This window comes from Dipodomys spectabilis, unplaced genomic scaffold (genome assembly GCF_019054845.1).
Source record: "Dipodomys spectabilis isolate Male_0828 unplaced genomic scaffold, ASM1905484v1 ptg000140l, whole genome shotgun sequence".
NCBI lineage: Eukaryota > Metazoa > Chordata > Mammalia > Rodentia > Heteromyidae > Dipodomys > Dipodomys spectabilis.
In genome coordinates this window covers 25,131,699-25,153,957 of record NW_024870817.1, presented here as the reverse complement: position 1 = coordinate 25,153,957, position 22,259 = coordinate 25,131,699, and the positions used below count along the sequence as shown (strand labels likewise).

Below are 22,259 nucleotides of genomic sequence, written 5' to 3'. Positions count from 1 at the left end.
AACCATGAAATATAATTTTTCCATTAAAAGAAATGGATATGATGTCAAATGACAACCACTGAAGGAACAGAAAATTATACCACTTAACCTAATATTTAAAAGTTGAAACATACTATTTGAAAGCGTCTTGCCCATTCAAAAACTGCTGTATTCTAGATATCTTCAGTGTGTTCCATTGACAAACTTTGAGCAAAGATGAATAGCAAAGAAACAGTAAACTAGTCTACGATCATGCAAAGGCAGGACAAAAAAAATCATCTGAGGGAAGTGCACTTGTTTTTCTCCCTTCAGAAAATAATGTGAGCTAAAACTAGCTCATAATCCCCGAGAAACATTCTTCCTATCAACTCCAGGAACACTTACAACTGACGGTGTCAACCACAGGCATAGGACAAGTCTGGCATAAGAGCCTTTTCTTTGTTTAATTGGTGGTGGGGCTTGAACTCAGCAGGGCCTGGGTACTCTCCCTCAGCACTTTTTCTCAAGGTTCTACCACTTTGAGCCACAGTGTCATTTCCGGTTTTCTGGTGGTAATTGTAGATAAGAATCTCACAGGGACTTTTCTGTCCAGGCTGGCTTTGAACCACAATTCTCAGATCTCAGCCTCCTAAGTAGTGAAGATTATAAGCATGAGCCACTGGTACCTGGCTCACAAGAATCCTTTGACTAGCCTTAGCCTTAGAGGATAACCTTTGAGTCCCACCTCATAGATGGAAAAACTAAAGCTCACAGAGCCCCAAGTGAGGCTAAGAAACAGCAGAATCCAGAGTTGATCTCAGGCAGTCTCTGCTCTCAGCCACTCTGTTTTCTATCTCATTCCCATTTTTACAACTGAGCAATCCAGAATCATTTCTGAATACAGTTTCCATGGTTTCTTTCTGGTTTGAAAAACAGCCTCTCCACCTCAATAATATAAACAAAAATTATCACAGATTAAAAATAAATATACAGGTTTCAGTTCTAGGACACAGAAAAGGTACAGAAAGGTACAGAAAGGAGCTATATTAGTTCATGCATACAACAGTTCAATCAACACCTACTCTGTATCACATAGTACTCTAGGCATTAAGGAAATAACTAGAAAGTCAGGGGAAAAAAGATACACTCACAAGACAGTGTCAGCTTTCAGCTTTCTACAGCCATGGATTCAAACAACCACAAGTAAAGACATTTAGAAAATATGTCCATATTGTACACATACAACCCCTTTCTTGTCATTATTCCTCAAACAACATAGTGTGTCATGATTACTAGTACAGCATTTACATTACATTCCGTATTACAAGCAACCTAGAGATGATAAAGATATACAAGGATATGTGTAGGTGCCATGCAAGTAATATATCATTTTCTGTAAGGGACTTACTTGAGCATGCACATATTTTGGGTTCTGAGGGCAGGGGGGTCCTACAACCAACACCTCTGGACATTGAAGGATGACAACAAATAAAATATACAAAGGATAGTGTCTTGAAGGCAAAAGCAATGAAGAAAAATGAAGGAAGTGAAATACAGAGACACAATACAGGAAACAGTTTCCAACAGATGGTCAGGGATGACTTCAATGAGAATGAACATGAGAGGGATTTTCACAAGAAAACAGATGAGACAATGATTCATACAAAACACTACTGGAGAAGAATATTGGCAACTAACTTTTGCTTCTGCCATCCCTCAATTGCCAAAATGCCACAGTGGCAACCACTTCTTATGAAACTCCCATCAAGACATACCATCTTATTTTCCTACCAAGAAATCAGTTACAAGTGGTCTTGCTTTTGCCTCCTGAAATTTCCATCTTTCTTGCCAGAAAGCAGCATCTGTACCAATCCCCCTGCTTCTGACGACCATGACTTCTTTGATAAACTACCCCTGCGTGTAGGGAGGGACAGAAAGATGGAGGAAGCAAATGGGAAAATGAGTTTTCCCCTCTTCAGATTAATGTATACGAAGTATACATCTGACACTTCATCAGCACTCCCGGCTGGTGTCCCAGCAGGCAGACACTGGCTGAGCATGTATTCTGCCAGCTACCAGGCTACTTAGGATGAATTGGCAACCTGCCATTTATCTGAAATGCCCAAAGTGTCTGGGAAACGGAACACAACTACATTTAGCATTGCCAGGGAAAACTAGATACTTCGGGCTAGGAATTAATCTCCTCCTTGAGAAGGTAGTAAGCAGTACCTTCATGTTTGCCTGTGGCATTTAAATCACTACAGGTCATATATTTACTAAAACCCGCACCTACCAAATCACAAGACCTTCATTTGTACCTTACTAACATATTGATACCTCTTAGGTGGAGATAGTTTCTCTACCTCTACATGTTGTTGAGCTAGAATACAGAATTCTGTGATGCCTAGGATGATACCTAAGCCACTCTGATTCCTTATTTTTCTACCTCCTCCACACTTACACAAATATATTGCACCAATGTAGTTAATCAACAAAATATTTAAAGCAATATGACTATGTGACTGCTTAAAAGCAGATGAATGGCCGGGCGCCAGTGGCTCACTCCTGTAATTGTAGCTACTCAGGAGGCTGAGATCTGAGGATCATGGTTCAAAGCCAGCTCTGGCAGGAAAGCCCATGAGATTCTTATCTCCAATAAACCCACCAGAAAACCAGAAGGGGCACTGTGGCTCAAGTGGTAGAGCACTAGCTTTGAGCTGAAGAGCTGAGGGACAGTGCCCAGGCCCAGAGTTGAAGCCTCACAACCACCCAAAAAAAAAAAAAAAATGAGACAGATGAATGAAAATGTCTTTAATGTAGACAATGATACCTCTTCATAATTTTGACACTGTAGGTTTTGAGTGACTGAGTGGGACTAATGGGAGTGGGCCTATTCCACTGACTCTAAGCACAATGCCAATTGTAACATGCATATTGAGCAAACCCAGGGAGATTTAGATGGACACTCACTCTCCTTAGACCACCATGACAGCAGGCAGAGGCTCGCCATTATTCTCACAGTGCAGCTAAAGGACTGTTACTTTTCCATGAATAATTATTTATTCCTTCACCATTGTTTCTTGAATGGCATTTTTGCTATGAGAAGTGGGAGGAGAAAACTAAATCAGGTAAGAATTCTGTCCTCAAAGAGCCTGAAGTCTAGATGAGAGACAGTAGGCATTAACGCAAACACCAAAATGTTTATTTCTACCCCTTCAGCATCATTTCTATTTAATCTGTTTGATGTAATCAGCAGAAACAATTTAGATATAATCCAATCCAAACATAACAGAAATGTGAAACAGATTAAACTTTAATGCCCTTTAGCTTTGTGGTCCCACAGGTACTAATAGCGATAAAATTAGTTAACATACCAGAGTGAAATATCAAAATAAGCCACAGGGCACAGCAGTCTGGACATGCCAAGGAGAAAAAGAAGAAAGGCTGTGCTTGACAGTCTAACAGTACACCTCATCTCATTTTAGCTTCTGCGTCCAAATTTAAGATTCCATAAAACTTGTAGCTATACCAGCTAAAAATTTAAGAGATTCTCGGCCTAGAATGTTCTTTGATGGCTTTTAGGGGACACTCCTCTAATTTTATTATTGATAGCTCTTCTTACTATTGGTCCGATTCCCAAATCTGAGGATGCTTAACATGCATGAATGAGTCAGTTTTACATCTGGATTTGTGGCCACCAGTCCTAGGTAATAAAATACAGAACTTGTGTGACTGGCTTGTTTTAATAAGAATGATTTACTTGTCTGCAAACATACACTATTACTAGGTAAATGTTAAGAATAGTATTGCAGGAGCTGAAAAACACTTAAGGGGGAAAAATCATGAACTGTGAAGTTCTTTCCTCTTTCAAAGTAAATATTTACAGTAAAACAGCTCTTAACAAAATTAGCCAAGGAGAATCAAGTCATTTTGAACTAGGAAATAAAATGGAAGAAAATGCTATTATCATTTTTACTATATTATTAAAAAGAAGTCACAATATTTTTAAGAGGAAAAAGATATCCTTTTTGTTGAAGGAAAATAGTTATGAAGTCACAAAATACACTACAACCAACGTTTCTAAAATGTTCCAGAGTTGGAAGTGGACCTCAGACCTTGTTTAACATCCCAGTTGGTTCCCTCTTAAAGTTGCAGATGAGGTGATAAAATGTGAGCAATTAAATGACTTGCCCAAGTTTATACAGTTGGCAAAAGTAGGACTAGAGCCCACCCTAAATCAAATCTCTGAACATTATTCTACAATTCCCAAATAGCCAACTTAATTTATTACCAGCGAATAAAATTATAAGACACCATAACACAGAGACATACATTATTTATATCTTCATCAATAAAAGATGTTTAGAAACCTATTTCCATGTCATATAACTCTACCACCAATGCAAAAGTAACTTGTACAGACTTTTAAGTTGAGTCAAAGGTTAAAGTGGAAACATAAGGTCAGCAAACATCATAGTTAAAAAGAAAGTACTTTCACTGGGTATGAGGGACAGGATGGGTGGGTGGAGAGAGATGTGAAAGTAATCCATGTTGCTAACAAGTATACAAATGCTTGTGTTATGTGCCAACTAGAAAACACGAAGATTGCTATTTGGGAAATATTTACTTTGTACTTCCATTTTTATTCTTTTTTTAAAATTTTTGGTTGTGCAGGGGGATCAACTCCTGAGCTCGGAATGTCAGGATCCACACACTAGGGAGCAATCCGCCAGTGAGCTAACTCCTAACCCTCACCATTTTTAATCATCAGGAAAAAGAATGACCCTAGCAAGTATCACCAACAGTTGCTAAATTTCAGGGAAATGTTTGATGCTTTAACCTGTTAAGCATACCCTCCTTCCCATCAAGATTGATTATAGACCACAAGAGAAAAAGTTGTAACTATAGTGGAAAAACTGAGTGACATCTTAACTAGATAATCAAAATAAGCACGATAGTAAAGGGCAGATGGACATCAGGAGCCTTCAAACACCAGGCCCTGAGGATGTATCACCAAAGCCTGAGTCTGATCTAGAATGCAAAACCCTGGGCCTCAGCAGGTAAACGTAATATGAGAAATACTGTTAAAAAATACATACATATATATATATATATATCACCTGCAAAACTTTTGATGTCTCAAAAGACAAGGAAAGGTGATAGCAACATCACAAACTAAAGGAGATTAAAGAAATGGATAATAGATGCACAACACAGCCATAGGCTATGTCTTGTATATACATAAAAGATGACTGAGTCCATTGATAAAATAGAAATACCGATGGCAGAGTAGATAATAGGATCGAATCCCGTATTTATTCAAGTTGATAAAGGTGACAATGAAGAACTATGATAGATATACAGCATACTCTACTATCAAATAACTGAAAAAATGATGTGTGTATGTATGTATATATATATATATATATATACATATATATATACACACACACACACAGACATATATGCATATACATGCATGTCTGTACACACAGATAACAAGGTGGACTTATTTAATTGAATGTAGACAAAAATAAAGAAGTTCTTCTTTAAAGAAAAAAAAATATTAGAAACGTTTTCATTTCTTTGAGGGAAAGGGCAGGGAAAAAGCCAAATAGAAATATTCCTAACTTGTCAGGTAAGAGTAGAAATTAGCACACTGAGAGCAAGGAATTTCATGTTGCCAATCTGCACTTAATGCTATGTGTGGGTAGGTTTAAATCTAGTTACACTTAATAAAATGTCTCCAGGGAGACGGTGAGCGCAGACCCACACGTCAAGTACTCACCAGGCTCGCAGTGAGTGAGGGCGCCGACTGACCCAGGGCCTGGCTACGCATGCGCACGAGGTTGGACGTCTCTGCAGAGGCTGGCCATGCGTGTCCTGCCACTGAATTTGGAAGAAGGTACCTCCCTGTTGGGGTGAAAGACAAGACAATATAAGTGGCATGCAAACAACAGTATGCAGGTGGTAATGTTGGGTCTCTTACTAGCACCTATCTTCTATGTTATTATTCAGTAATTACATGAATTAATAGCAATAGGGGAGGAGGTAATTTAAATTAAGAGATCCACTGGTGGGTTTTAACCCTCGACAGACACCCAGGGAAAACCTCTTCATCTCCTGTGAATGGCTCTTCGTGGGGGTAGAATGAGGTTGTTTTTCCATCTGCCTATTGCACTGGAATGCATGGAGGAGACATGCAAAATATCCAAATCACTGTGTCACAGAAATAAATGTGTGCATTTATAAACGTTCTTTGAAAAAAATCTACTATGGAAAATGATCTAGGAATGAAGAAGAGCCTACAAAGTAGAGATCATGACCAACAAAAGGAAATGGTAAATTCTCTCAAGGTGAAATGGGGCTGGTGTCCCTTTCCCTAGCTTCTCTCTCTGAAATGCAGGTAGCCATCCAACCATGCCCACCGCATACATAATGGGAGCTATTTGCATAAATCAGGACATCAATGTCAGTCCAGGTTCACTGCACAATTTCCATCAACCTTGAACTCAAGATATATACACATATGCTTTTTAAAGTCAAACGGCAAAACTGATTCACACTGCTACTTTCTAGGTATAGGGACTACATCAGTATCATTTTGTTTTAACTTCACAGAAAATTAGGGTGGCCAAGAATATTTGTTACCAAAAATTTGGTTCCCCAAACTAGATGCCAATGCACAAATAATGAGAGTGGGGTTTTTAAAGAAAAGGTTTATTAATTTTGATAGGTAAAATGAGAATAGCACAGGATATTGCCTCAAAGCCAAGATCCTACTCTGAAAACGTCTAATATTTAGTGGAGCTCAGGAATTTAGTTTCTAGGTATATGACAAAATGCATGTCTAGATTAGGTCTGATCCCCTAGTTTACTCATTTACTGGCACCATATCCCCAAATCCATAGTCTTAGTTGATAGGGACTTACTCCTTCCCAATGGTTAGAGAAAATGGAGATAGATTATTACCTGGGTTCATTGAAAAAAAAGAGTGTTCACCTTGGGTTCCCCAGCATGGGGGATAGGTATGCATAATTAGCAATCATTTCTGTCCTTCCTGGATTCCAAGGTGGTGGCAAGAGAGAATACACAGAAACAAAGTAGAGGCTGGGGTGTCTTGCTTATCTTATCTCCTGTCTTCAGTTAACTTGTAGATCCAAGTAAGGAGCCATTGCTTCTCAGCAAGAATAGCTTTTAAGCATCTATGTCATGTTTATATGGAAGAAGAGACTTTGCCTGATTTTTATCTGCTTTGCTCCAATAGTAGCACAGTGACTGACTATCATTTATTAAATGATGAATGGATGAGTGGGCATGTCCTTCCAAGAAACCACAGTTACAATAACAAGAATCCCATTTGAGAGTCACATGTATGGGGACTCCCATCTTATATCTCAGAATCCTGTGTGACTGAAGCATGCATGGCTGGAGGCCAGCAGCAGACAACATCCTTGCTTTTCTCCAAAGTATATCTGACAAGTTAGTAACTACTGTAGCCTATTCATCATTATTCAGGCTAACTTTCGGCATTCCCAAAGCATGGGAGTTGGGGACATCTCTCATCAATTGTCTAGGTTAAGAGAGCTAAGCAATCTAATGGTTATTTAATACAAGTGCTTTCTAAATGCTATATTTTAACTGCAGAGGGAAAAGGGGCTTTCCATTTTGTTTAAACTGATCTTTCATTCTCATACTGTGAAAGTACAGGCTCTGGAATAAAACTAGATGTGCTTTGGAAATCTTGTCCTATGGCTGAGGACAACGAGAGAGATAGTCAGTGTCTCTTGGTCTTGTTTGTTCCAGCTCTAAAATGAAGACGAAAGAATCACTATGTAGGATTGTTATTGTAAAGTACTAGGAAATTTTAGCTATTTAGCCATATCAATGGTTAAAAAATTAAAAGGATATTTTAGTTGGTTTTCTTTTCGTTCAAACATAGAAAACAAGTATATATATATATATATATATATATATATATATATATATATATATATATATATACGCATATATATACATACAGACACAAACACATACACAAAGAAAGAATTCACATATTATGACACCAGAGAAAATCATTGTGGACAGCTCATGATTTTCCTGCAGGTTTTCTCTCTATAACCTGTATTTTCTTGTAAAAATGGGACCATACTCTTGTCACCTGGTCCCCAACACCCCATATTAGATTGTAACTTCTTTCAAGCAAATATATATAGCAACTGTCAATTAATTAGGATGCGAACACTGTCATTGAAAGCTCAAATATAATTGATTCCCCTCTGTGGTTCTGAGCACCATCTTGAAAACATCTGGACATAAACTTGGGCAAGGAATGTTACACTTTAAGTCTAAGATTGTAATTTGTTTCCTTGTCTCATTTTGTAATGTTAACTACAAGCTGGACTAAGAGGGGCTTTGGGGAATCTTGTCTCCTTAGGCCCAGAAACAGGACATTAGTGAGGCAAGGCAGGAAAACTGCAGACTATTTAGGAAAGCAGCATTGGTATTACATGAGTGAATGGTTTAACACAGAAACAACTCTACCTGAAGAGCAGCATTTGGTAACAATATAGAAGACCACTCAGTAATCTGAATGCATCTATTTGTGTGGTAGGATAGGTGAATCCTACCTGTGTCTTTTATGCCTCATTCCTTTGTTTGGGAAAAGGCAAGGCATGCCAAAGCTATGAGGTGCCAAGGATTTTCTTTGAAACTTTGCTGGCCTCATCTCTGTTCTGCCCCGATGGTTTTTTTGTTTGTTGTTTTTTTGTTTGTTTTGTTTTTTAAGAAAACTGAAGATAGATGTAAAATCACCTGGAGAATTTAAATCTAAAGGCCAAACATTTTAGTTCACTAAAAATTCTACAAATTAGTTTTTGGTGTTGTTTGCTTTTTATTTCTATGGGGCTTGGGTTTTTATTAGAAAATAATAATTAGGCTGTGTAACTAAATTTCCCCTGATGTAAAGAAATAGGTCTATTTGTTTCTACATCTCCAATGCCTAGCAAAAGGATCTTGTATTTACTAAACATTTAATAAATGTTTATCAACTGAAACGCCGTTAAACTGTACTATTTTAATGATATCTGATTACACTTGAACAAGAAAAAGTACTAGCAAATAGGTTATTTTCTCAAATTTCATTTGCAAGTGTAGCATAATAGCTAAAATTCACCATGATCATCTTTTACTGCCAGGCCCTGCAACATCCCAGGCCAGCCACAGAGCAGGTATTGTTCATCCACAGTGCACGGACAGGTTCCTTAACCAGTCAAGGGCTGACAGTGGACGAAATCAGTACTATGATGCCAAAGCCAAAATACTAACACACGAAAATATCTATCACATATACTTAGGCGAAAATACAAATATAAGTTAAGATAGGATGATTCCAGCTGGAAAGAACAAAATAACTGAAACCATGGGCTTGGAATCAGACCAACATGGATCTGAAACAGTTCTCTCTAGTCATTTGCAATAGACAATTTGCACAGTAGTTTTTTTCTTCATTCAGTATTTTTATTGCTATTATAAAGATGATGTACAGAGTGGCTGCTGTTTCATAGGTCAGGTAATAAGTACATTTCTTTTTGGACAATGTCACGTCTTCCTTCATTTTTTCCCTCCCATCCCACTCCACAGTTGAATAGTTCATTTTCAACATAGTGTCTACTGAGTACCACTGCTGTATTTGTTCACCCTTTTCCCCTCCATTTCTATGTCCCCCTTGACCCCACCAAACACAGATAAACAAGACAAAAAGAAAAAACAAAAATAAAAAAATCTTCTTGTTTCCATTTCTTGGAATTCATTTTGATAAATATTATTTTATATGATCAGAGACATAAAGGCATTGCACCGTTGTGTTCTTCCCCTAAGAGGATCCTTTGGTCTCACTGAATGTGAATGCTTAGAACCCTGAATAATTTATCATGTCCCAGTATTTTAGATCTAGTTTCCACATATGAAAGAAAACATGTGCAGTTTGTCTACACTTGGCTTACCTCACTTAACATGATTTGTTTTAGGTCCATCCACTTTCCTGCAAATGACATAATACTGTTCTTTCTAATGGCTGTGTAAAATTCCATTGTGGATAAGTACCTCCCCTCTTTTTTTTTGATACACTGATCTATTGTAGAGCATCTGAGCTGTTTCTATAACTCAGCTATTGTGAATAGTGCAGCAATGAACATGCATACACAGTAGTCATTTTTTTTAAAAAGCAAATGAACTTCTATACCTCAGTATTCCCCTCCCCAAAAGAGGGAGATGATAGATAAGATTGAAGGAGATATAATGCATAATTTCTCTTGCCCTAGAAGACAAACTCAGTCAATGAGTTTCACATTATTCTTCACTGTGAAAAAAAAAATCTTGGCAGTCAGAGTCTTGCATCAGGTCACATTTTAAAAAATTAAATAAAAGGAATAGCAAAATCCAAATTATCCCTAAAAGAAAAAAAATGGGAGTGGGGGGGTGGAACCAGCAAGGACTGTGCTAGATCTATATAATAATAATAATATTATATAATTATGTATTATGTACATATATAGTTATTGCATTATATATTATATATTAAATATACCTTTTAATAATTTCATTATTATTATTACAGTATCAGAGACCAAATCTAGGACCTCATGCATGGTAGGAAAATATTTCATCAGTCACACCATGACCCATATATTTTTATTTTTTAAAGTATTTGTAAGGAATAATAAAATTTATTAGTTCCCCTCAAAAGATTAAATGAAGCTAATTAAAGTTTTGACTTGTGCCTTTAAACTAAATATAAAACCTTTTACATATACCTGAAAATGTGGTAGCAAATGTTAAAGTTCGATAAAACCAAATGATAGGCATATGGGGCTACACTGCATTCTTTAAAAAAATTAATTTCTGTACATGATTATAACATTGCTTTTAATAGTTCTTATCTAAGGTACTAGCCAGAATACACTCTTTCCACCCCTTAAGATAACAATTCCTAAGGCCCAACTGATAACAGAGACATTCAAAGGGTCTGGGGTGAGGACTTAAGGAGCCAGGGAAACAGTCAACAAAGATTCAGAACAAAGAACTTTGAAGAGCCTCCTCATCATGAGCAATGGCTCCTGGAATCCTCCTTTCCTCATCTTCAAGAATGCTAACTCACTGGGCCAGGCCTGGTTTAGTGGGAAGTCAGACTCTGGGCTGAACCCAGAACAGTGCAAGAAACACAAAGAGCCAGGCTCCTTCTCTTCACCATGTGCTGACCTCCACTTTGAAAACTTCCATCTTGTTAAAGATCAGAGGCTTTCTGAATTAAGTAGAGGCCACTTGCACAACATTTTGTCCGAAATCAATATCAAGTTTAACACAACATCTTATCTGTTACCATGTCATGTGTAGATCCAATCCTTATTATAAGATCAAAGATATATATTAGGGGCTGGGAAGGTGGCTCAGTGGTAGAGCGCTTGCCTTGCATGCCTGAGGCCCTGCGTTCAATTCCTCAGCACCACATAAGCAAAAAGAAAAAGCCAGAAGTGGCGCTGTGGCTCAAGTGGTAGAGCGCTAGCCTTGAGCTGAAGAACTGAGGGACAGCGCCCAGGCCCAGAGTTCAGGCTCCACGACTGTACTCCCCCCCAAAAAAAGGAGATATATATTATATAAAATTATATATATATAACATATATGTTTATTTATGTCAAAATGAACTCTAAGATATGGAAACAAGAGATCTCTAATTTTTTCAATATTTATTTTTTGAAGATTCTGTCTCTTTTCTTTATGTATGGTGTATTTGTGTGTATATCTTCGGGAGGGTGAGGGGGAAGGATGCAGAACTCGAGGGGAAAAGGGTGGAAAAGTGCAGCAGTGGAGCTCATTTTGATGAAAGTGACTATACAACTCATGGGTAGAGATGGGAGGGAGGGACTGAAAAGAGTGAGGGAAAGGAAGACACTGTACCAAAGGAAATGTACTCATTACCTGACTCATGTAATAGTCATCCCTCTCTACATCACCTTTATAAAAAACAATAAAGTAAATAGTAATTAATATATTTTTTATTTTTCAAAAACACTTGCGGTTTGACCTAAAACATTATTTTTTTTCAAAACCTAACCCTAACCTTAACTCTAATTATACCTGAAATCGAATAGTTAAACAGATGCTCCAATGTACATTCATCTTGACTTTAACTCACCTGTTAAGTTGTAAAATCAGATGCAGTTTGACCATAGACCTTATCTTTCTCCCAACACTAACCCTAACCCTAAGCTGAAACTTATGCCAAACCCTAACCCTAATTGTGCCATCTACTAATGGGCAGTGCAAATACTCAAATACTCCAATTAGGATTCATTAAGCGTGCGCGCACACACACACACACACACACACACACACACAAATATATGTCTTTAATTCCTCTGTTCCCTCAGCAGAGCCCAGACCCCCAAAAAACAATGAGTCTATCTGGGTGCCTGAAATCCTAGCTACTCAGGAGTGAAGTCTGAGGATTGTGGTTCAAAGCCAACCCAGGCAGGCAAGCCCCTGAGACTCTTATCACCTATAAACTACCAGAAAACCATAGTGGCACTGTGGCTCAAGTGTTAGAGCACTAGCCTTGAGCTGAAGAGCTGAGAGACAGCACCCAAGCCCAGAGTTCAAGCTCCACGACTGACAAAAAAAAATACACTATTTGCACTCTCCATAGAATCTATTACAATTCAGTCGATTCATGTGTAATCCCTTACTGTTTCCTTGTAGATTTATAAGAATATTCTACCACAAATGAGGGAAACTATACAACCTATGTTTCTCTGGGTCTGGCTTACTTAGCTCACTTCACTTCAAGCATTAGCCTTGAGTTTAAGAGCTCAGGGACAGCACCCAGGCTCAGTAGTTCAAGTCCCACAACCAATGAAAGAAAGAAGAAAGGAAGGAAGGAAGGAAGGAAGGAAGGAAGGAAGGAAGGAAGGAAGGAGGGAAGGAGGGAAGGAAGGAAGGAAAAAAGAAAGAAAGAAAGAAAGAAAACAAGCAAGCAAGCAGCAAGCAAGCAAGCAAGCAAGCAAGCAAGCAGAAACAATGACTCTAGTAACTGCTCCAACCTTAGTCCATATACTTGTTTCACACTCTTCCAGCCTAACTTTAACTACTCTAGCTGATTGATTTTAGGGTCAGGCATCTGAGTTCCAGTTCTGCAACCCCAAAACAGATTTCACCACTTCCATCACAAACTTTTCTAGGCCTGAGCTCCTTAACCTATAAAGCAGAGGAAAGGTAACAGGGTTGTGGCAAAATATAAACTAGAAAATATGCTATTGAATTAATAATCAAGTAAGCTTTAAAAAGCACATTAACTTCTAAAGTGAGCAAGAAAATCAAATTTTGTTAAACCACTGGAAAAAAATATACATATAATGTATAAGTACAGTTTACGGTCCTATGGTTAGATCTTTGATGTTGTTATTCTTGTAAAGGCCTTAAGGAATCATGGGAATGTTACAAATTGGAGAGCCTGTTAATACAACACCTGGGATATTTTATTTCTGCCTAGATCCCCATTAGTGTTAATGGGAGACGAGGACAACAGATGGATTTAAAGCAGTCATTAGAAGGTACTCACACAGTGTTATAGCCGGTCATGAGTACAACAAACTTCATATAAATTCGCTTTCTGATGACTACCAAGAGCCTCTAGAAGGCGGGTTGCTGTTATATTCATGCATCATTTGCTGCCTACAATTTAAGAAAATTAGCATCTGTCAACAACATTTTTCAGCTGCACAGGGTGGAAATTAATGGATAATACATTTCCAGGTTGTCGTAGGAGAGGTGAGCTTGCCCCACAATCTGGTTGTTCTACTTTAACACTGAATTGAGCTGCTTGCTATAACTGGAACTTTGATCAGCTCTGTGCTCTTGGATACATGTTTCTAAAACCCTATTGTGATCATTAAGACATTTATTAAATACTTTTTACTGATATTACTAGAAATTTGGAGGCAATAAATTGAAACGAGTTTTAATGCTGGAATCAGCTGGCCAGACTGATACAAGACCCTGTCGGGTTTCTACCCGAGAGGTATGAGTTGTTCAGAGAGAGAGAGAGAGAGAGAGAGAGAGAGAGAGAGAGAGAGAGAGAGAGAGAGAGAGAGAGTGTGTGTGTGTGTGTGTGTGTGTGTGCGCGCACAGATCCTAGAGGCTTGAATTCAGGGCTGGGTGCTGTTTAAGCTTCTTTGTACTCTACCACAACTTCTGGCTTTTGCTGAGTATTCTGTTGGGGATAAGAGTCTCATAGACTTTCCTGTCTGGGGATGGCTTTGAACCATGATCCTCAGATCCCAGCCTCCTAAGTAACTAGGATTATAGGTGTGAGCCACAAACACCAAGCTCATTTAGAGTTTTTACACAAGTTATTGTGACTGTGGTGACCATGGAGACTCTAGTTAAGAGAGTGAGTGTTCTTTGGTGATGTGTTAAAAATAGATTACAGAGCTTAGATGCAATTTATGCTTGGGCTCTATCAAGGCTATCTATGATCTTTCCTGGAGTGTGTTTCCCTCTGTTTCTATCCTGAATTCCGAGAAACAAGCAAGAATTTCATAAATAAGTACTTCCAGACATAAGACATATGCTTTCAAAGTCACTCCAAAGGTAGAAATATCCTTCTGAAATAAGAAAACACCAAGTCTGCAGTAATTTAAACAGGGTGACCATATATAGAACTAAATATAGCCTTTTGAGATCTATTTGATTACAAGGAATTATGGTACCTGACCAGATTTGAAAGCTTCCATTGAAAAAAATTTCTGTATCACCTGAAATACTGTATATATTTTATATTCTTACATTTGGAGCCGTCTTGAGCCACAAGCAGGACATCAAAGGGAAAATAAGACATTTTAAAAAATAAAGCAGCCAGGCACTGGTGGCTCACACCTATAATTCTAGCTACTCAGGAAGCTGAGATTTAAGGATCTCGGTTCAAAGCCAGTCTGGGCAGGAAAGACCATGAGATTCTTATCTCGAATTAACCACCAGAAAACCAGAAGTGTTGCTGTGGCTCAAGTGGTAGCGTGTTTGTCTTAGCTAAAGAGCTGAGGGACAGCACCCAGACCCAGAGTTCAAGCCCCACAACTGCCAAAAAAGAAAGAACGAAAGCACAGTTCCAATTTAACTTTTTGTCTCAGTTATACATCCTACTATGAAAAAGTGTTTCTATCCCCCTCAGGCACCAACCAGAAATTAAGGGAAGCTACAGTGGATAAGGGCTTCAGGAAGGTTGGTACCCCAGTGTCATGAGCAGGGATTGGGCTGTATATTCTGTTAAGATACCTGTTTTGTTGGGATATCCCATCTTCTCAGCCTCCAACTCTTTAAGTTTATAGGTTTGGGCTACTAGGTTGCTGCTTACCTCAGCATCCACTGAATCTCCCACACCCACACTATCCTTCCTGGAAGGAAAAAGTGTCCCACTACATTCCACATTGCCTGGTATTATCTCTCTTGATATATTCAAAGGTGGGAAAAGACAGGCTTCAAATAGATAGGTGCCCACCCGTGTTCAAAGCAGCACTACTAACAATAGCCAAAGGCAAAAATGATAAAAGGGTCCACCAGCAGATAAATAGATAGCAAAATGTGGTATGTACATACAAGGGACTAGTATTCACCTTTAAACAAGATAAAATTCTGACACCTGCTAGAACCTGGATGACCCTTGAAGATTTTTATGCTACATGAAATAAGCCAGTCACAAAAGGGGCAGATAATCCTGAAATAATCTTATTTATTGAGAGAAAGTATAACAGTGATTTCTGGGGCTGCAGAGAAGGGACACGAGGAGTACTTGTTTAGTATGTACCAAATTGCCCTGTAATATAGTAAAATGAGGTGGGTATGGCGATGGTGGCACAATGATGTGCATGGAACTATTGCCACTAAACTGTGCATTGATTTTTACCAGTGCTGGAGCACCTACAGCTCATGCTTGTAATCCTAGCAACCCAGGAAACTAAGATCTAAGGATCAAGGTACTAAGCCAGCCTAGGCAGTAAAAACTGAGATACTTTTTTTTTTTTATTGTGAACATACTGTACAGAGGGGTTACAATTACATGGGCAAGATAATGAGTACATTTCTTATCAAGCATTGCAGCCTCCTCCTTTGTTTACCCTTCACATCCCTTCCCAGCCTCACCCGTCCCCACACCCAACCCCCCCCCCCCCCCACCAAAGTTGTAAAGCTCGTTTTGGACATGACAACTTGTACTTCTCATTGTTGCAATGGGTCCACCTGTATCCTTAAACGACTTGTTTTTCCCCTTCTCCTCCACAAATTATACCGACATCAAATATAGTGAAAGCAGGGGTTATACTGTGGGGAAGGGACATACAAAGCAACAAAGAAATAATCTTATAAATGCTTTAGAAACAAATGCATGAAAGAAAAAAAACATTTAAATACATATCTAAGGGTTCATTTTCCTAACATCACATTATCTGACCTTTTCTGCTTGACTCATACATATACTAGATATTGCAAATAAGGGAAACCATGGGACCTATGTTTCTTTGGGCCTGGCTTACTTCACTTAATATAATTTTTTCCAAGCCTTTCCATATCCTAACCAATGGGGCAATGTCATTCTTTCTGATGGAGGCATAGAATTCCATTGTATATATTTACCACATTTTCTTGATCCATTCATCTACTGAGGGGCATCTGGGTTGGTTCCATATCTTAGCTATGGTAAATAATGCTGCAATAAACATAATTGTGCTGGTAGCTTTAGTGTGGTCTTACTGAGATACTTTTATCTCCAACTAACCAGAAAAAACCCAGAAGTGGAAGTGTGGCTCAAGTGGCAAAGCACTAATGTTGAGTAAAAAAAGCAAACAAGAGCTCAAGGCCCTTGGTCTAGTACTGGTACAAAAAGAGAATGAAGATCATTCTTTGCTCAACCAAACCTTCTGCATTTCATAGAGGAAAAACTAAGAAGATCCTTCTGGCTCATCTTCCCATTCACATGAGTACCTGCCTTCCAATTTCTTGTCTCACTGCAGAAGAAAGACTACATCTAGCTAGACAGCATCTGCAATACTACTAAAGTATTCTCAATTCTTCTACTTATTTATGCATAAGTAGAATCTGAGAATCCAGCATACCCATGACTGGAGTGCTGAAGTTCACTAAATGCTCTATGAAGCTGTTGTTCTAACCTTTTTTAAAAAAATGTAATGTGTTTATGAGCACAAGGAAAAGTTCAAAGCGGAGCCTTAACCCTGAGTCCTTAAAGACATCACTGCCTACTGGCCAGCGAATCTTCAGCTGCCCACCAACCCAAAGCAGGAAACAAGAGTGCACGTGTTGTATCACACAAGCATAATACAGAAGGGCAGGATCAGAGGGGCACCAAAGTCTTCATCAAGACATTACTAACTACAGGAGCCTGTGCTGAAGAGGAATGGGGGCATAGTTTCAGTGGTAGTTCCAGGCTTGAATAGGTGAAGTATGTGGCCCTGAGATTCATCCTCAGGAGCACCAGGAACGAGGAAAAGAAGTTGGAAAAGAAAAGAAAGAAATGCTTAAATAGGAATACAGGTTGACCCACTGTAACAATGAGATGTACAAGACACTATGTTGAAAACGAACTTTACAACTTCGCTGTGTGAGGGGTGGGGCGGGGAGTAGTTGTGGAGGTGGGAGGGAAAGGATGGTAGGGGAAAAACAAAGGAGGAGGTAACAATGCTCGATAGGAAATGTACTCATGACCTTACTCATGTAACTGTAACCTCTCTGTACAGTATTTTTATAATAAAAAAGTACAACAAAAAAGAAAAGAAAGAAAAAGGAAAACTTTTGAGTAGAAAGTTGTAAGGGAAACAGACATTGGAAATGAGCAATTTCTTTGGGGCCAGGCCAGACAGGTGAGGTACATGAAAAATGTTTTAAGGAATCTCTCTCTTTCACACAACAACAACAACAACAAAACCCAATTCCTCACTGAGGGAGCTGGGAAGTTTGGGGCAGTAACAGAACATTCATGTATCCCAGGTAAAAATCAAAGCCTCTGGACAAACTATGAGGCTAGGAAGCAGAATCTCAAGCTGCCATGGCCGCTATCAATCATGGCTTTAGTTTTAAATCAAAAATAACTTCTGATATCCTGGCAATGCGGTTCACCACTGCCATGGTTTTACACTATGATCCCACACAGAAATGCTGTGATTCTTGCCATTTTGTGATAAAAGGGCAAACTTGCCACCACTCAGTGTTTCTTTCTTTCTTTTTTAACAAAAACAATTCAAGGTCATAGTAACAGAGAAATATATTTGGCTTTCCTCCTGCTTTACATTTCTCAGACATTTCTCAGTCCAGTTATAATAGGGGCATACACTGGGATCAATTAGTTGATGTATGTGACTGAGGCTGCTGTAATATTTCTATTATTGTAAGTACAGAACTGCAGTTTGGACCAGCATCCAGCATATTCTCCCATTCTGCAATGACAAGCCAGCCTGACCGCCAGTAAGTCCCCACTGCACCCAGCCCACCAAGACAGTCTTCCCCCAGGGGGCATTAGTATGGATTTAAAGTTATTATTTTAAAACAAAGAAATAAATGACAGTTGGCCCTCAGCAAAGGCAAATGTGACAACTTTAAAAAGTGGTGTTCAATAGAGTCTGCTGTAATGAGAACATGGTAACCAGACTGCCAGCAAGTGGTGTTGCGGGGAATAAATGTGTGTGTCTGAATGCGGGCACCAAGAGCAGGGTGTTGGTGGCAGTGTCTAACTGATGATGGGCAGAGAGGTCAGAGTTAACATCTGCAATCCGGCCTCCCCCCATTCGTGTATTGAAATATAATTCAGTAGAATGAATTGCTAGATGTGTCTAAGCCCCCTGGGAAATGACAGATATTGATGAATGCTGCTGGCAAGATATATGGAAGGAAAAGGCAAATAAATGGAACCATTTTTTCTCGGAGGCATTTTGTGACCATGTGGAGCAGCTGTTAAGGCTGTTACCCCTCCCCCTCCTTCCTCCCTCCTCCTCTCCATACTCACTTCCTGACACCTCTCGGAGACCTCCCAGAGGACCAATGCTTCATCCTCTTCAAAATGACCATCAGGAGTCACTCCCTCCCCTCTGAGTCACATTAAGACCTCTCAGCCCCATTTACTGCCTTTGTTGCTGACATGTCACTCTGTCTACATGTGTTCAAAGCCACCTCCTGATCCTGGAAACTGGCACGATTTCTTTTTCTCTTTTTTTTTTTAGTATGTTCAAAATAGGTTTATTCCCAAATCCACAAAACAACTTATGTATTTTTCCTAAAAATGTATGTCATATCACTGTCCTTCAATCATTGTTCTCCAAAACACATGGACTGGTTTATTTTTTTTTTTATTTTTTCTTGTGTATGTGTTTTATTTTGCTTGTTAAAATGTTGGCAATTTTTGCATAAACACTATTTATGACTCACATCTTTATGCTGGATCGTTACTTACTTTCTAGCTTATACTGGCTGTTTAAAAATGATTTATAGTAGTTCTTTCATCAGTAACAGCTATATTTTTATTAAAATATCTTATTTTAAAAAACAGTTCCTTTTTAAATAGTGACTTTTTTCTGTCATTGAGATAACATACTTGAAATGGATAAGATTGTAAGGTTTTATTTTCCTTCTTCAGTGAGTATAACCTTTTTTATTGTAAAGATACTGTACAGAGGGGTTACAGTTACATGAGTAAGTTAAAGAGTACATTTCCTATTGAGCATTGTTACCCCCTCCTTTGTTTTTCCCCTCCTATCCCTTCCCGCCCCACTGGCACAATTTCAAACCTCAGAAAAGTAAACCATTGATTTCCAGTCCAACACTATTTGACACTTCATCCAAGGTTCAAATTCTAATTTCAATCCCTGGCGGGGCAGTAGCTGTGTGAACTCTGCAGGGATCCTTAATCTCCTATGCCTTCCCTTCCTATAAGTAGTCTGTAAAATGCTGATGATGGAAATGGCAGGAGGTGATTCTAAGAACTAACTGAATATGTAAATAAAGAGCTTATCATACCCTGGGGCAAACAGAAGAGAAACACTGATTTATTCTCCCCTCATCTTTGCCTGCCAGTGATCATCTTTGTGTCACACCCTGACTGGATGAAGTTCTGTCCAGCAGCAGGCCTGCTGAGAAGCATTGGTTCTTCTCCATTCACCAAGTGTCTTCAGGAACACAGGGAGAGAAAGCAACCAGACTCAGGTTTGCATGCAGGTTCCCCATTCATTAGCTAGGGAGCCCTGGGCAAAGAAAAATTTGCTTTTCTGTGCTTCCTACTCCTCACCTGCTTTCTAGTTACCATGAAATTAGATAACACATAGACAAGGCTCAGCACAGTGCTGAACACACCATTTGTGCTCAGTGGTGCTCCAGTTCCCGCTCTTGGACATCTTATCTATTTGGTTGTCACTGGCAAAGAAGCCACAGCCAGGGGTGCTGCTTCCCCCAGAACACTGTCTGCCTTCCACATGTGATATACATGTGCGCAGCAATGCGCATTTCTTATGCTCTGCTATGTTGTAAACTCTCTGTCCACTAGGACAATCTCATCCGTCCCTGTAGCCCAGGTCACAGCTAGGACTCACCAGACTTTTTGTACAATCATGTATTAATTTCTTCATTCCACCTCCTAGGAATCATAGCTTCCCACTATCAGTTCCGTATTATCTAGAATATTGAAATTTATTTCCTATTTGTCTCAGAAAAATGACGAAAAATGAAAAAGACTCGGAGGCCAAAACTTGATACGGAGAAGATATCATTTCTCCCAACTTTGATTTTCTCTTCGAAAAAACCATCTCTCAAAGGGCCCACCATCTCCACAGTGTAATGCAGGGTTGTAAAGTGAGCTGACTTTGATCCACTGGAGGAAAACTGAGACTTACTTTTTGGAGAGGTTCTGAAACCTTCTGAGTAACATTCATGTGCAGACCCTGACGCTTCGATAGATGCATCCAGATGTCACCTATGGCTCTGTGATGCTAAACATCTGACAACTGCCTTACATCTAAGTAAGTACAACACAAGAGGAATTGGGAATGAGAAAGTTTTATGGGAAATGAGAAAGAACAAGTACAGCTGGGTGGAAACCTCACATCACCATCTAACCAAGAATTTCCAGATAAGTCCAAGTCCCTAACAAGTTCTCTACTTAAGCAAGGAAATTTCTAGTGTAGTTCATAAATTCATGGATTTGTAAACCCTTTCTTGAACTCGGCCTGGGCTCTGTCCCTGAGCTTTTGTGCTCAAGGCAACTGCTCTACCACTTAAAGCCAGAGCTCCATTTCCAGCTTTTTGGTAGTTTGGGAGATAAGCCTACTCTGGCTTTGAACCATGATCCTCAGATCTCAGCCTCCTGAGTAGCTAGGAATATAGGCATGAGCCACTATACCTGGCTTGGATGTACATTTTTGAGGAACTGTATTTTCCAGTTCCATGTTGTGTCTATTCCAAATACATTTCAAATGATTACTCCTCCACAACAATGTGTATGTATGATTATGTATGATCCCTAAAGACTATAATTTTTTCTTAAGAAATACTTAATACTGATTAATTAATAAGCAAAAACGTCTAAAATGTAACCATAAAATACTCCTTCAGAAATACCACCAGGTAGATCTTATCCATTGCTTCTATACACTCATGCCAATACTGGAGCTTTAACTTGGGGCCTCACATTCTTGCTTGGCTTTTTCCCCTCAAGGTTGGCGCTCTACCACTTGAGCCACAGCTCCTCTTCTTCCTCCAGTGTTTCTAAAGAGCAAGTCCCTATGTCTGGGTAGAGGACTCTGTTGGGCACTGCATGACCTCCTCTCCTCCATCCTTTCCTAGGAAAGCAAGTTGGTACCCACTCCATCTGTTGAAAAGCAACAGGATCAAGGGAACATTGTTATCCAAGCTAAAAATCTCATAACCTGAATTAAATCCTAACAAATATCTCAAGTACTTTACAAATACATCATACCAATGTCCTATATGTAAGGAGAGAAAAATCAAAGCCATGATCACTATTGTGATTGCCTGAAAGTGAACATCAAGTGGAAGGCTGGGAACACAGCTTTTCCATTTCTGGTCTGTTACTTAGCCACCAACTACATCTGAAAGCTCAGATGACATGAAGTAGACACAAACTCCAAGGTCAGTGCCTCATACTTTATAGTAGCAGTTTCACTCGGCTCCTTAACATTCATTTTTAGAGAACTCAACCATGTTTATGGGGAAATCAGTGGAGTGAGATGAAGGAAGGT

The 22,259-nt window shown here is 39.1% G+C and overlaps 1 protein-coding gene across 1 annotated transcript in view; it reads right to left on the bottom strand.

Moving 5' to 3' along the window:
- Positions 1–5,734: 5,734 nt before the first annotated feature.
- LOC122117320 (microtubule-associated serine/threonine-protein kinase 4-like) overlaps positions 5,735–22,259 on the bottom strand; it is a 197,882-nt gene continuing 181,357 nt past the window's right edge. Inside the window, exon 3 of the mRNA XM_042691054.1 lies at positions 5,735–5,871. Coding sequence (XP_042546988.1) covers positions 5,735–5,871 — 137 coding nt within the window. The remainder of the gene's footprint in view (positions 5,872–22,259) is intronic.